The sequence below is a fragment of the Pinus tabuliformis genome, chromosome 9 (assembly GCF_031772625.1).
Source record: "Pinus tabuliformis cultivar Carrire ecotype Pingquan chromosome 9, CPIR1, whole genome shotgun sequence".
In the NCBI taxonomy this organism is placed as follows: Eukaryota; Viridiplantae; Streptophyta; class Pinopsida; order Pinales; family Pinaceae; genus Pinus; species Pinus tabuliformis.
In genome coordinates this window covers 141,344,002-141,360,588 of record NC_142307.1, presented here as the reverse complement: position 1 = coordinate 141,360,588, position 16,587 = coordinate 141,344,002, and the positions used below count along the sequence as shown (strand labels likewise).

General features: G+C 39.8%; 1 protein-coding gene across 1 annotated transcript; it reads right to left on the bottom strand.

Moving 5' to 3' along the window:
- Window positions 1–3,058: 3,058 nt before the first annotated feature.
- On the bottom strand, window positions 3,059–3,867 carry LOC149147505 (early light-induced protein, chloroplastic-like). Its single transcript, XM_089441857.1, has 3 exons — window positions 3,662–3,867; window positions 3,512–3,550; window positions 3,059–3,445 (listed from the first exon to the last, which is right to left on the bottom strand). Exons 1-3 carry the CDS (start codon window positions 3,773–3,775, stop codon window positions 3,059–3,061), a joined length of 540 nt encoding a protein of 179 aa, XP_089297983.1. The 5' UTR covers window positions 3,776–3,867.
- Window positions 3,868–16,587: the final 12,720 nt, after the last annotated feature.

Below are 16,587 nucleotides of genomic sequence, written 5' to 3'. Positions count from 1 at the left end.
TCAACATTCTCTATGTGTAATTCCCATGCTTTATTGTAGACCATAATATTATCAAAGAAGACTAGCAAAACTTGCATAGAAAGGCTTTGAAAATTTTGTTCATGAGGCTCTAGAAGGTTGACGAAGTGTAATAAATATTGAAAGTAATCACAAAAAACTTATATTGACCTCCATATGTTTATTATTGAAAATATTCTCTCCATGCCTTTCATCTAGAAGATCATTATTAATTAGGACACTTGCACTAGGTTCCTTCCTTCTTTAATATCAAGACTACTACTCATGAGTAAGGGTTTGTAGTAGGTTGTATGACCTCCACCTTCAATAGTTCTTGAGTGATATGGGATCAAGGGAATGTTATGTTAGTGCTCTCTTTAAGAATGGATAAACTTAGTCTTTGATGTTTGAAATACTTGATGATTTTTGTGAAGGAACAATTGAAAATTTAAGTGTATTTCTTATGTCAAATTATGGATTATCCATAACTTATATGGAATTAAATTGGAAAATAATTCTAGAGTGGCCTTTATTTAATAATTTTTCCATAATTCTTGGATGCGGGTGTTTAGGCACGCAAGTACTTGGGTTGGCAAGTGGCGAGGCCACCTGGCCACCCACGCTTCCACTCAAAAGCATATACAGCAAGCCACCACCGATATTAATGGTAGATTAGTGAACTGCATGGGTAGAGGCTTCATCAATTTGGTTTTTAAGATGGCCTCTTCAAACCGTCTTCCCCCCGCTCCACCCCCTTTGAACTGCAATTGTCTCCCTACTACTGCAGAGGTGAGCTCGTGCAAGACAACGGCTACCAAGTTTTGTGCTGCATTGAGATGGTGGATGGTGCACATTTCTCGCAAAGTCTTCTATGCTACCTACAGACTGGTTCTTTGGTCTTGAATATCTGCTCTAAACCGCCGATTACAGGTTCTTCTGTTCCCATTGACCACTCATTATTTAGCATTGCTCCTTCTCGTCCCATCCGTTCAATTTTTCCTAGGTGAGCATGCCTTGTCAACATCATTGAATGCGCTGCAGGAGGGCTAGTAGTAGAGGAAGATTGTCCCCCTCCTTATCCCTCTCTGACTTGTCCCCCTCTAACTCATCCTCCCCTTCGACGACTCATTTATCTGGATGCTACCCAGCCACTTGCAGCGGTTGGGGGCGAGCTCAAACTGCAGGTCCTCAGCCTGTTGACGCTGCTCCCTAGCCTCCTTCCACCTCTATATCATCTCTATAGCCCAATCATTCTGCACAATTTCAATTATGTTGCTCACTCGAATGTCCCTCCATAATAGCGACTATCTCGATGGCATTTAGAGAGAATCCACAAAACTCTAAAGACCGAGCCTACAATACTCAGGCACGGAACACCACCAGCAAGATAAAAGCCCCTGGAAGTAGCTCAGGGACACATAGAAGCAGTGAAGTAGCTCAGGGACACACAGAAGTAGCTCAGGGACGCACCAATCCAGGTTGCTTCAAGAACATGGAAGAAACTCGGAGAGATAAACAGGATGCAGAAGATGACATGGAGGCGTACAGGTGTCTGATAGTGGAAGAACCTCCTCCTCCTAACGACACCTAGCTCGTCAATGTTTTTCAGGTTCTGGGTTCTCGGCTCCGAATACTATGGGTCTATTCTGGTTTTTTTTTAATGCAATTTTGTTAATTTTGATGATTGTTCAAAAAAATGTTCTGCTCTGGCATTACAAGCTATTACCCCTGTGTGGGCAGAAAACTCTTATAGTTTTGGACTAGTTTCCCTGGTGCGGACAGTCTCTTTCCAGTCTTTTGTTGTTAAACATGGCATAATTTGGGGCTTTCTCTATAGTGGTCAGTGCTTCCTTGTACTATTTTTGTTACATTAATAGAATTAGTCTAATTTAGAATATATATATAGAATAAAATAAAAATCCATACTATGGGCATTGACTATTTCTCACCCGAATCATTCTCAAGTTTCATTGCCCGGACTTGCTAACATAGCCATCGATTACAGGGATAAAAATAACCATAAAAGAAGCTTGTCAAGTCTTGCAGCGCATCCCTATGGGACTAGCATAAAAGCCCATAACTAAATTGTGTGGCCATCTAACTGATCTGTAAAGCTTACCGTTTTCCAAGAGTACAACAACTCTTGACAAACGAAAAAAATTATACACAAATGCCTAGCCATTTGACATGGAAACTACAGGCACTAATACAAGTACATTTGTTCAACCGAGGTCCGCGATTTTAAGCATATTTGACTCTCTTTTATGTGTACTATTCTAGTTAAAAAAAATAATTTTTGGTAGGGGTAATTTAATGGCTTTTTTTATTCCTTAAATTTTGCGCACTATGCTTTTATCTTTTACTTTGGGTATTTTATAAATGATGTATCAAATTTGTTTTTTAATTGAGATTATATATGAAATTAAAATATCACCACTTTTCATTCATATATAAATTAAAATACACTATAAATAGATTTTATTTAGTTTTTAGAAAATAATATTAATTAATAATATAATATAAACCATAGATTTTTAATCCATTCATTTTAATTGAGTTTAAATGATTGTTTCTAACATTGTTTATTCTATGATTTTAGTATTTTGTTAAAAATATATAAAACTAATGTTTATATATATATAATTTAAATTATAGAAATAATTTATATATAGAGATAAATATATTAAATAATTATATATAAATATGTACAACTTAATCTATAATAAAAATTCATAAAACTAAAATATTATCTTTTATAATATCTATTTAAATGTAAATATGTAAATACATATAACATATGGCATATATGTACTAATAAATTCCTTATAAATTTTTGCAATTTAAAAAATTTTAGTTCTTTCGCTGCACTTTTGGAATAATTACTAGTATTTTGGGAATAATTATTAATATTTAGTTAATACGGAATTTAGAAATTTACCAGTACCAAATGAATAAAAGTTTGTTTGTGTTATTGATCGCTATGCTTGTTTTTATCCTTCCAAGTTAGATCAACCTGTTAGGAACCTGGTAATCGTTGGTGTCCATTCATATCTGTTCAAGATTAGCGTGGCAAATTGTAATCAGAGTTTCTGCCAAAGATGTACTGATCAGAAATATATTTATATGATTGTTTGTGATTGGCCAGCGCAACGAGGCCAATCATGGCAAAACGCCCATTCAACATCTCTGCCCCAGAAGACATTATTTCCTGTGATTTGCTCTCTTTGGACACTCCCTTGAACATGGGTATCAGAGAAGCAAGCGTGAAGAGAACCGCGCTTCCAATAAACAGTGGAACTCCTCCGCTGGCCAGTTGGGCGGCGAGGTCTTTCCCGCTCGCTATCTCCACCCCGACAGCTGAGACGAATCCGAGCATGGCGAGTCTCCCATTTATGGTTTCTGGGGCTGGCCCACTGAAAGCGAACACGTCCTTAAAGCTTGTGCTCACCTGCATTATTATTTATGTCAATTCAATTCAGTTCAGTGCAGTGCAGTGCAGTGCATAATCGCTTACCCTCTCAGGAGGGGTAGAAGGTGATCGCCTTGACTCCGGCTGTGGATCCACATGACCCAAATTAAGTTATATATACAATAACATAAAACCTTATAGAATAACATAAAACCTTCTATTCGTGGATACGGAAACAGCGACAGAATTACTAACCCCTGCCATGCATTTTACTCGAAGCTGCCTGCTGGTTGTTGACCTTTCCGCTGGCCTCCGTTGCAGGAGCGATGCTCCATTCATCGCCATTACTGATGCATTTACAGCGGCCATGATCGCAATATAATAATGAACACTATGTATGAGAACGAATCTAATTTATATGGACTTTGAGAACAATATGAAATAACTAAAGAAGAATAGCCACTATTGATCTGTTATGAGACTCCAGGGCTGGTTATTGTGTTATATATAAGGATGTGGAGGCCATACGGAAAAATCTACCGTCATTCATTGAACGGTAAACGCTTAACCAAGTCGAGGTTTCTCTTCCTCGGACTATGTTTCCACGTGGTTGGATAAAAATTGAGACGTAGATCCTCCAACAACCGGCGCACCGCACTTGAAATAGTAGAGGGCATCACCATCACCGTAGATTATTCAACCTGTAGTAAGTCTCAACTTCGTGCTAGAATTTAGGAGTTCGTGTAAATCACGTTTTGAACCATTTCTATCCTCGTCTATCCTTTTTTTATATAAAGGGTTATTGTAACAGGTGGGAGTAGGTTTTGAATGTCCATAGGGAGTGGGCATTTTAATTAGTTAATAAAGGTTTAAAAAACATAAGGATTTTCCATAATTAGATTAATTAGTTAGTTTAAAGAATTTTATTTATGGTTTATAAATGCGAATAAAATGCAGTTTATTATCTAAATAAATGTAGTTTATTATCCAACTTTTCCCACATTTGAATTTTTTTTAAAATTTTACAAAGTTTATCTAATAATAAGTTTATACATGAGCATTATAAATCTTATTTCTTTTTCACTTATTTTGTTGTGTATTATGGGGAAGGGTACGATGGAGGAATTGGCCTATATGGGTGATGAAAATTGCAGTATTTACCTTCTTCTAGATGCAAGCTCCTTGTGCAATAGCAATGGACACAAGTGTGCAATTATTTGGCTAGAGTTGGACTATGTCTATGTTATCCATCTTTGTAGTAATTTTCTAAATAAAGATATTTGATAATTTTAAATAATATTTTCCTCTCTAAAATTCAATAAAATATTCCTAACGGTTAGATCTTGATTTATTCCAACATTTTTTTATTATTATCTTAAATCTAGATCTATCATAATATTATGTTATAATAATATGGTTTTCTCCTCATTCTTCACCATTACTATTCTCATCATCGTGATTATCGCCTTGTGAGATTTGAGCTCCCATCTTTAGTTCAGGCCATCACCGTTTCTTCCTACCCTTTACATACACTTTGAGAGGCAATGAGTTGAATCAATAGCTGAAGCATAGGGTACAAAAGACTCATCCGAAAGAGGGGGATCTCTAGATCCAAGTCTATACATTCTCTTCACATGTATAAACATTTATTTTTCAATAATAGAATCAAAGTTCTGCTATTTCCATTGGATTCTCAATATATCATTTTATGGTACATGTTCATTTATATTTGGATATTATTTGTTGTAGGGTTTTGATATTTTATTTTTCAGATCTAAAGAGAAATGAAAACCATTCATTTTTGTTGTTAGGGTTATATGTCATGATTAACATAAGTGAAGGATTTTGGTGCAACTTCCAAGAAACTTCATACTAACAAATGACAACTCGAGTAGCTTAAAAATCTAGAGCCCTAGTGAATGTTGTTTCGACATTTTTTAGCAATTTTTAGGATTTTTTCTTTCTCTCAATTTTCACTTATTTTTTTGGAGTTTTACTCTTTGATTGAATAATATTTGTTCTCTTGCGTTTCCTTGTCTTTTTTGTAGGTCACATGTACCATTCGTACAAGAGATGACACTGTTTGCAATAAATTTACGAAGAAATTCCATTGGGGATGGAGCACATTTTTTTTGACAAAATATTGCACCCCATACAGATTTTTTGAGCCTTTTTATGCTTGAGGACGCATTAAACATGTCAAAACTTGTGCCCCCTATTTATACAATTTTTTTTCATAATTTTGGCAACAGTTATGCACGTGTGTCAGGAAGGGTTTCTTCTTGTTCCCTTTCACCCCTAGGCCTAGAGTCTCTTAGTATGTTTTCTCATTTCGAGGAAGGGAAAATCCCCTTAGGGTTTAGAGTACACCTCTACCATTTTGGAGACAATTTGTTCAGTTGAGGAATCTAGTGCGCAGAACATTTAGCCATTGTTTTCCAACGTTGTTGCCATCATTTTGTAGTCCTTTTTAGGTAATTTTTAGAATGATTTGTTTCCTTTTGAGACATGTGTTGAATTTATTCTTTAGGATTGCCATGAGCATCCTTCTTTTCACAATTTGATTTATGTTATTTTCCAATACTTTCCCTTATGTTTTTTCTTGGATTTTTTTGCATCATTTTAGCAGATCTAGCCTTAGATCCTAGCCCCTTATGCATTAAATATTTTGGTATTTTTGTTTCTTTGGGTTTCTTGTATTGTCCTCATTTGTTCTTGTCGTTTCATAGATTTTTGCGTGGGGAATTGCATGCTTCTGTTTGTTGTTATTTTACTATTCATTTTTACTATTATTTATAGTGTATGCACTTTATTTCTCAGTAGCATTGCCATCATAAAACATGATTTAATAAACACATCCACATACACATTATTCACACAGCCACACCCTAATAAAACTAGCGCTTGGTTACAACCACTAAGGAAAGACTTGAAACAGTCCACATTAATTATAACTTAACTCACATAGATTAAGCCCAATTCGGCAATAGGGAAAAAAAATCTTGTAATTAGATTTAGGGTCACTGGGATAGGATTCCACAAACCCCCATCAATCACTTACATTGAGAAATAGTAATTTGTCCATGTAGGGAGCTTGAAAAGCTCCACAATCTCGAGGTCAAAACTAGAGCATGCCAAAAAACTGATTTAGAGGGGGTTAGGCTTAGGTCTCAATGTGTGAAAATCTCCACAACGCTCCCCGACTAGTTGGTCTAGGGCTCTGCATTGCTGACTGACTACCAAGAAGAAAAAAATTATGTTGGAAATGTATTGAGTATTGAGGGGGGATGAATAAGTAGTGATGGCCATTATATCAATTTTAAAATTGTTACCACAATATCAAATAACCATGCCCATTCACAATATTTCCTTAACTAAATATGAAAGAAACAATAAACTCAAACATAATAACCATGAGAAACATCAGCATAAGCATGCACACATAAGAACACAAGTATTCATGTTCAAAACCCTTTTGAGAGAACACCACCCTACTTTGTTGCACTGCTCAATTATTTTATTAATCTGTTGAACAAATTGTACATGGATTAGCTTACACCCATAAGCTAGAAGAATCAGCTTGCTTCAAATTATGATGGCATCCATCAGACCGGAAAATTGTTTCCTCTCATGGATATATCGAAATATATCTCCTTGAAGCTCCCACGACCAACGATCCTCTCCCAACTACCATTTGACTATCCAACTCCAACTTGATGGAGAAATATCTTTTACTGAATATGCCAAATCAATGTCTACTCTTAAGCCTCCACACCTTCACTTCCTCCATGCAAACCACATTTCATAAATGTTTTATAATGGACTCTCAATCAGCCCAACATGAGAAACCCACGAACACCATCATCCTACACATCAAATCTAAATTAAAAAAAAAAAAAAAAAAATCCCTTAAGAGGGTTATTTCTTCTCTTCTAGTCACAACAATCTCTACTCTCTAACACACCGCAAGCTGCCAATTTTAGGCCACAATCAAAACATAAAATATAAATCTTCTTCTAAACTCTCTCTCTAATTTCTGCACACAATACATTGATAAAAAAATGCCAAATAATGTGAGTCGTTGCTGCAATATATACTCATTGTCGAGACCCTCAGAATGGAATACTCTAATGTTCTCAAGAAAACCAACCAATTAGTACCTTCCTCTATTTATCACTTTCCTATGTTGAGTAACTTTGTAAATTGTATATGTTATGGATCACTTAACCATTTTTTCACACGCTTAAGATATGGTTAAGATAGGATTTTTTACTAAATCAACCACTAACACCACTATCCATTTCATATTTTCAACTTTGATCAACTTCTAGAACACCCGCGAACTTTTGCTACCATATGCTGAAAAATTCTGATCAAGAACATCTCACAATGCCAAAATTAGCTTAACAACGTGAGGAATGTAGAGAAAAACTCTTGAAAAAACTCTGTCACAATTGAAACACAAGTTAAATTCAAATATATCTCCCTAGTCTCTCCCATAGGACCGCCTACCAATGACTGGAGCTTTTCAATCATCCTGTGACTCATCATCCATGCAACTGGGGTAGAGGATGAAGGGAAACATCTTTCCTCAACTCATAAATTTCTCAAACTTCTTCTAAAGCTTCGCAAGCCTCTACATGACCTCTAGAAGTCACTGGCACCTCTACAACACTTCATCAAATCACTTCCACGTCATTATAACCATCGTAAGTCAAAAAAAGTTGACTTGGATGCCAAGCAACAACAATACTAGCACCCGGGCCATCAAAATTCTCCACAAACACTCTACCTTCAATATGCATCTTGTTGGGTTGTTGGGTCCTGACACAAGTTGGGAGTTTAATTAGACAAACAAATCCATGTACTACTAGCCCTTTCAGCAACAGTCCGTGCAGCGCAAACTGAGGTCTCACCCGAAGCAGTATGGGGGCATGTTGGAACCAAGTTTCCGCACCCTTGAGATATCTGAGGGGTTTGATTTTTTCCAATTGTGAATACCTTCATGCATGATACTTCGTGTAATTCCTGGACCTATATGGCCTTCGCAACCTATTATCTTTTCCTTCGCGTAGCCCTAACCAGGGACTGTGTGGCTTTCACACTGCTGGAGCAGTGATCTGCACTATTTCCCCAAGTCACACCCTGGATCTTACTTATCTCCTTATAACCATTAGTTATCTTCATGTAAATAGATACCTTATATTACATTCACTTACTCAGCATATTCATATAAGTTTGCAGAGTAAATAACCAGTAAACATGCAGTTCATACCCAATATATAAAACAGGAAAATATACACAGAAATATGGTAAAACATCTCTTTAATAATGTTTCAAATGGTTACAGACTCAACGTACCCTGCGCACTTAGCTGCAGTGGTCTGCGCACTGAACTGCATACTACTAGGCCTATGCGCACTCAGCTACAGAGCCTTCTCATACTCTATGACCCAAAGACACAAATATACACTTCAGATACTTTTCTATCCTTATATTCCATTGTCATCAATCCATTTATACAATCCCATGGTCTGCTGACCATGGGTAATTCTCCCAATCGGTAATTCTCTCAATCTGACACTACATTTACAAAAGTAATGGCGGACAACTCTATGACTCTATTACAACATCGTGCCCCACACTCGTAATTTGCTAAGTCTTTACAATGGTGTTTAAGCCCTAAAACTTGCCATGTGCAGGATTCCACGCCCAACAGGGCTCTAGAACAAACATCATGACTCGCCCTCGAGTCACTCTGTCGGTGCGGAGATCTTTTTGCAGAGACCTCTGAACTCTGCTCAAACTGCTACAAAGCCGGTAGTGCATTGAGCGGTTGCTTGTTGAATCTCATGTACTGATTGTTCCGAGACTGCGTTGTTGGAACTGCTCCCTTGCATCTGTTCCTATCCCCCCGACAGCTGAGACGAATCCAAGCACGGTGAGTCTCCCATTTATGGTTTCTAGGGCTGGCCCACTGTAAGCAAACACGTCCTTAAAGTTTGTGCTCACCTGCATTATTATTTATGTCAATTCAATTTAGTTCAGTGCAGTGCATGTTAATGTAAAAATTGGCACTTGCATAAATGGTAAACGCTTGATCCGAATTTAAATAGGAACACAATAAAATATAGAGATAACCATAAAGACAGATATGCAGCGGAAATAATACTTCATTTCATTAATGGAAAATACTGAAATATGCTTACAAATAGAAATATAAATAACCCATCTAGGGCGATGGTAGCTTATCTCTGAGAAGAGATGTGTCGGCTACATGCCTCTGAACTGTTCTGAACTGTGTTTACAATGAGGCTCGAAGGCCTATTTATTATTGAGAAACAATGGAAAACCCTTCACATTCCAAAACCTAACCCTAGAAGATGAAACGCCAAATTGTGGGCCCCGTTTTGGGGTGAGTTGGACAGCCTACTTCTCGGGGTCGTGAATTGGTCGTATTATCTCCGTTTAACGCGCATGATAGCCCGTTGGAAAGATCTCTCCGAGGACTACGACGAAAAAGACGATTTTTATCAAAAAAATCGCTGGCGGTAGATTTTCCAAAAAATGTCGTTTAGGGCCTCAAAACGGCTCCGGAAGTTCACGACCTGAAAAACTGTTAAAAATAGTAAGTTGTGCTACAATTAAGGAAACTGAAAATGTTGAGAGAAATAACGCTGGGGGTCTAGGTGGACTTGGCAGGTGGCCACCAAGATCCACCTGGATCATTCCTCCCCCCTTAGGAAGCAATGGTCCCCATTGCTTTGAGTTCCTTCATGAGATGAGGAAACTTTTGCTGAACTTGGTCCCTGGTGAACCACTTGCCCTGGTGAAGGAATTGGCCTGCTTTGACAACTCGATACAGTTGGATATTTTGTTGGTGACTGTTCTTGACCTGTGTGTCCATGATCCGATCAGTTGTAGCTTGTTCCATGCAATCTGCATTTAATTCTGTGGGTGTGAGCTGTTCTGCAATGTCGGATGTGTCTAGCAATGGTGGAAAGTATGGCCGAAGGCGGTCCACATTGAACACTGGGTGTAGGCCAAGGAATGGGGGAATGCTGAGCTCAAATGCATTGTCTCCCATAGCCTTAATAATAGTGTAAGGACCATATCGGAGTGGTCTCAGTTTCCGATAGGATCCAGTAAGGCGTTCCTTTTGCAAATGCAACCAGACTTTGTCGCCCACTTGAAACTTGTGTGGCACCCGATGTTGATCATGTCGCTGCTTGTACTTGGCATTTGATTTTTCCAGAATGTCATGGACCTATTGGCGAATATGTTGGATGTGCTCAATGAAGCTAGTTGCCTTATCTGTTTCGGACTGGACATGAGCTAAATCTGTGTGAGTAGCTGCAAGTGGCATGGCCACATCAATGGGGCATAGTGGCTGGAATCCCAGGCCCACCTGAAAAGGGTTGTGGCCCGTCGAGCTATGAAGAGCTCGGTTGTAGTTGTGCTGAACATAGGGGAGGCTCTCGTCCCATGTGCGTGGATGCTTTGAGTTGTACATGCGCAGAATGTGTACAATCATCCGATTGACAACCTTGTATGGCCATCAGTTTGAGGATGGAAGGCTGTGGACATAGTGAGTTTGGTGTCCAGCATTGACCAGAGACTGGACCAAAATGTACTGAGGAACCGACTGTCCCGATCTGAGATGATAGACTATGGGATCCCAAAGTGCACCCAAACTCGTTCAAAGAAGAGTTTAGCAGTGGCTTCTGCTGTGGTATTCTTCTTGCAGGCCGCCATAATGGCCATCTTTGAGAACCTGTCGATGACCACAAAAAAACAATCATTTCCATGCTTAGTGGAAGGAAGGCCTGACATATAATCCATGGAGATGGATTCCCGAGGTCGACTAGGGGTAGGCAGCGGGGTATAGAGGCCTTGCTTCTTGATGGTTGGTTTGGCAATGGCACAGGCAGTACATGCTCTGATGTATTTCTCGACATCTTGTCGAAGATTTGGCAAATAGAAATACTTTTGCAGTACTGCCACCGTTTTCTTGACCCCGAAACGCCCAGCAGCGTGACTGTAGTGTGCTTCGCAAATCATCTTGGCACGCTCGCTTGAAGGAACACAAAGGTGACCCAGGTGGCATAACAGGGCACCTTGGAGATGAAAATCTGGAATATGCCGACCCCCCAAGAGTGTCTGGTATGTGTGGCCAAATTCTGGGTCGCTTTTGTAGAGAAGTGGCCAATCAGAAGTCTCGTGCCCACAAGAGTTGAGCACGGTGGTTAACGCCATGATTGGTGGTCGACTGAGGCAATCTACAACATTATTGGTGTTGCCCTTCTTATACTTGATATTCAAATGGAACTGTTGCAGATATGTAGACCACTTCTGATGGCAATCATTCTGAAATTTCCCTTGGGTTTGTATGAACTACAGGGGTTGGTGGTCTGTGTGGATGACCGTTTCCTTCCCCAAAATGTAATGCTTCCATTGTCGGCAGGCTTGCATAATGGAATACTTCTCTTTATCGTAAGTGGGATACTTCCGGACTATGTCTGAAAGTGTTTCACTGTGATATGCCACTGGATGCCCGTGTTGAGTAAGGACTGCCCCAATAGCATAGTCAGAGGCATCTGTCTCGACCTCAAATGGTTGTTGTAAATCTGGTAACGCGAGCACCGGTGCCCTGAAGAGGTGATCTTTCAACTCTCTGAATGCCTTCTGTTGAGATGCAAACCAGAAGAATTTCGCTTTGGCTCCTCCCTTGGTGACTTGACTCAAGGGCCAAGTGGTATGAGAAAACCCCAACACGAACCTACGGTAGAAGTTGGCAAGACCTAGAAAGCTGCGGAGCTTCGTCAGAGTGGTTGGAGATGGCCAATCCCGAATGACTTGGATCTTGGCCGGATCTACATGCACCCCCTGTTCATCAATAATGTATCCCAGATACTGAACCTGGGTCATGCCAAAAGTGCATTTCTCTAAATTGGCACATAGCTTGTGTTGCCGTAGTGTTTGAAGAACCTGTCGAATGTGGTGGAGGTGCTCTTCCCAACTCTGGCTGAAGATCAGAATGTCATCCAAGTATACCACTACAAATGAGTTGGTGAATGGGTGCAAGATGTCATCCATTAGCCTCATGAAGGTTGCAGGAGCATTCGTCAATCTGAAAGGCATAACCAACCATTCGAAGAGGCCCTCCTTGGCTTTGAAGGCAGTCTTCCACACATCAGAGGGTTCGATTGGTACCTGGTGATATCCTGACTTCAGATCGATCTTGCTGAAATATTTTGCCCCCTTTAGTTGGTCCAAGAGGTCATCAATCCGCGGATCGGGTACCTATTACGGAAAGTGATCTTGTTCAGCGCCCGATAGTCAATACAGAGTCTCCAAGTCCCATCCTTCTTCTGTACCAACACGATCGGGCTCCCACAAGGTGATGAACTTGGACGGATGTGACCTTTCTGCAACAGCTCCTGAATCTGCCTCTTGATTTCATCATTCTCTAGAACGGAGCACCGATAAATTGTTCCATTGGGTAGCAGCGCACTTGGGGGCAGATTGATGGAGTGCTTGACTTGACAATGTAGAGGAACCCCTGCGGAGGAGGTGAATATGTCCTCGTACTCCTTCACGACCTTATCCATCTGTATTTGTCGTGCGGAGGAGTCTTGTGTGGAGGCCATGGCTACTGTCTTATTCTTTCCTTGCGGGCGTATCATTAGGAAAGCAAATTTACCAGTCTTGGAAATGAGCTTACTGCATTGTTTTGCAGTAATCAAAGAGATGGCGGTAGGCGGTGCTACCTTTGGTATCCTGTACAACTTATTTCCCAATGTAACAATAACAGCACAGGGCCTTGATTCATACACAGCATGTCGCTTCCACAAGTATGGTTGTCCTAATAATACATCACAAACTTCAAGGGGAGCAATGTCACACAATGCCTCATCCGTGAAGGGCTTGATGTTGTACGGAAGGCGACACTGCTAGCTCACACGAAGATCCCGTCCTTGGTGAAGCCACCCAATGGTGTATGGTTGTGGATGTGTTGTGGTCGGCAAGCCCAACCGCTTCATGACCTTTGCTGAAATGAGGTTCTTTTGGCTCCCGCTATCGACAATGAACTGTAGCGGGGAGCCCTTTACCCACATCTGGGAGTGGAAGAGATGCTCCTCCTCTTCTGGATCTTCGAGTTCATTTTTTTGGATCTTTGCGGTAGCAACAGTGACGTTGGGATCCGCGTCAATTATCTGCTTCCCTTTGTCATCCCCCTTGTCGGGTTCTGACTCAGAGTTGGAACATGCATCTGATTCTGGAACCTTTAGTTCAGCCACCAGTGACTGCTTGGCTCGACACTCACTGGTGTTGTGAGTGGAGCTCTTATGGAACTCACACCATTTTCTCGTGTCCTTTTTCGTCTTCACGATGCTATTCTTTGCCTGCAACTTTATCGGGTTGTCTTGGGCTGCCCTGCCTTGGCTTTGTCCTTTGTTCTGTGTTTTAAGGGCACCTTTTCCTTGCTTCAGATTTGCAGATCCAAAGTCTCGCTTCTTTTTTTTAAACTTCTTCTCGACCTTGACAACATATCGATACGTTGTGCCGAGCAAGGAGATGTTCAGGAATTGTATTTCTTCTTGGATGTACTTGTGCAGGCAGCCGCGGTATTTGAGTATCAAATGCTACTCCATATCATTGATACCCAGCTTTGTGCGAAGGGTATGGAAAAGATTGGTGAACTCCGGCACATCTTGGTCCCTTCCCTACCGCAACGTGGTCCATTTTATGTATTCATCCTCATAGCTTCCGACAGGGTAGTACTGCTCCTTGATGGCATCCCGGAATGAATTCCAGGTGGGTGCAGCTGAAAATAGTTAGCCAGTATTTTCATCCTTCTGCTCGTAGTAGGTTTCCCACTAGTCCTTGACGTGGGGGGCTGCTTTGAGAAGACCGAAAATAATCTTTTCCCGACTTGAAAATTCATGAACAGAAAAATAACCCTCCAGCAGATTTAAGCATTTATCTACAGCATCTGCGTCTATCTGACCCTCAAATATGGGGATTTCAAAATTAACTTGTACCTTAAAGGGCGTGGCATTTCCAGAGTAGCTGCTCGAAGCCGATGTGTCGCTTCTGGGTAGTCGCTGAAGTATTTGGGCAAAACTGTCCATCATCGCGTTCCGTTGTCGCTCGAGGGCTTCTTCGAGCAAGATTTTGATAGGATCTCCTGCCCCCTCATATTTGTTCTCATCCGCCATAGGAGGCCGTCGGGATCTACGAGGCTGGTCCCGCAAAGGTTCGACCAGTTCAAGCCCTAACTCCTTATATCCTGACCTCGTTGGGGACATGCAAAGAAAAACAGAGAAAAAACAAACCGCTCTGATACCATTGATCCGGATTTAAATAAGAACGCAATAAAATATAGAGATAACCATAAAGACAGATATGCAGCGGAAATAATACTTCATTTCATTAATGGAAAATACTGAAATATGCTTACAAATAGAAATAGAAATAACCCATCTAGGGCGATGGTAGCTTATCTCTGAGAAGAGATGTGTCGGCTACATGCCTCTGAACTGTTCCGAACTGTGTTTACAATGAGGCTCGAAGGCCTATTTATTATTGAGAAACAATGGAAAACCCTTCACATTCCAAAACCTAACCCTGGAAGATGAAACGCCAAATTGTGGGCCCCGTTTTGGGGTGAGTTGGACAGCCAACTTCCCGGGGTCACGAATTGGTCATATTATCTCCGTTTGACACGCATGATAGCCCATTGGAAAGATTTCTCCGAGGACTACGACGAAAAAGACGTTTTTTATAAAAAAAAATCGCTGGCAGTAGATTTCCCAAAAAACGTAGTTTAGGGCCTCAAAACGGCTCCAGAAGTTCAAGACTCGAAAAACTGTTAAAAATAGTAAGTTGTGCTACAATTAAGGAAACTGAAAATGCTGAAAGAAACAACGGTGGGGGTCCAGGTGGACTTGGAAGGTGGCCAACAAGATCCACCTGGATCAACGCTTAGCCAAGTCGAGATTTCTCTTCCTTGGACTATGTTTTCACGTGGTTGGATAAACATTGAGACGTAGATCCTCGAACAACCGGCGCACTGTACTTGTAAAAATTGGAACGTTTCCAACTAATGAAATAATGGATTTTAGATTTTTAATAATGAAATAGTAGAGGGCATCACCATCACCATAGATTATTCAACCTGTAGTAAGTCTCAACTTCGTGCTAGAATTTAGGAGTTCGTGTAAATCACGTTTTGAACCATTTCTATCCTCGTCTATCCATTTTTTTATAAAGGGTTATTGTAATAGGTGGGAGTAGGTTTTGAATGTCCATAGGGAGTGGGAATTTTAATTAGTTAATAAAGGTTTAAAAGACATAAGGATTTTCCATAATTAGATTAATTAGTTAGTTTAAAGAATTTTACTTATGGTTTATAAATGCAAAAAAATGCAGTTTACTATCCAACTTTTCCCACATTTGAATATTTTTTTTTAAATTTTACAAAGTTTATGTAATAATAAGTTTATACATGAGCATTGTAAATCTTATTTCTTTCTCACTTATTTTGTTGTGTATTATGGAGAAGGGTACGATGGAGGAATTGGCCTAATGGGTGATGTATGTAGGTTTATTTGGCTTGGAACTAAGATGAAAATTGCAGTATTTACCTTCTTCTAGATGCAAGCACCTTGTCCAATAGCAATGGATGCAAGTGTGCAATTATTTGGCTAGAGTTGGACTATGTCTATGTTATCCATCTTTGTAGTAATTTTCTAAATAAAGATATTTGATAATTTTAAATAATATTTCCGTCTCTAAAATGCAATAAAATATTCCTAACGGTTAGATCTTGATTTATTCCAACATTTTTTATTATTATCTTAAATCTAGATCTATCATAATATTTTGTTATAAATAGTATGGTTTTCTCCTCATTCTTCACCATGACTATTCTCATCGTCCTGATTATTGCCTTCTGAGATTTGAGCTCCCATCTTTAGTTCAGGCCATCACTGTTTCTTCTTACCCATTACATACACTTTGAGAGACAATGAGTTGAATCAATAGTTCAAGCATAGGGTACAAAGGACCCATCCCAAAGAGGGGATCTCTAGATCCAAGTCTATACATTCTCTTCACATGTATAAACATTTATTTTTCAATAATAGAATCAAAGTTAGGCTATTTCCGTTGGATTA

Coding starts and splice junctions, on each gene's coding strand:
- LOC149147505 (XM_089441857.1), bottom strand. CDS start 3,775: ATGGCCGCTGTAAATGCATCAGTAATGGCGATGAATGGAGCATCGCTC. Junction 3,551..3,661: donor GAGTAAAATGCATGGCAGGG/GTTAGTAATTCT, acceptor GTGGATCCACAG/CCGGAGTCAAGGCGATCACC. Junction 3,446..3,511: donor CTTCTACCCCTCCTGAGAGG/GTAAGCGATTAT, acceptor ATAATAATGCAG/GTGAGCACAAGCTTTAAGGA.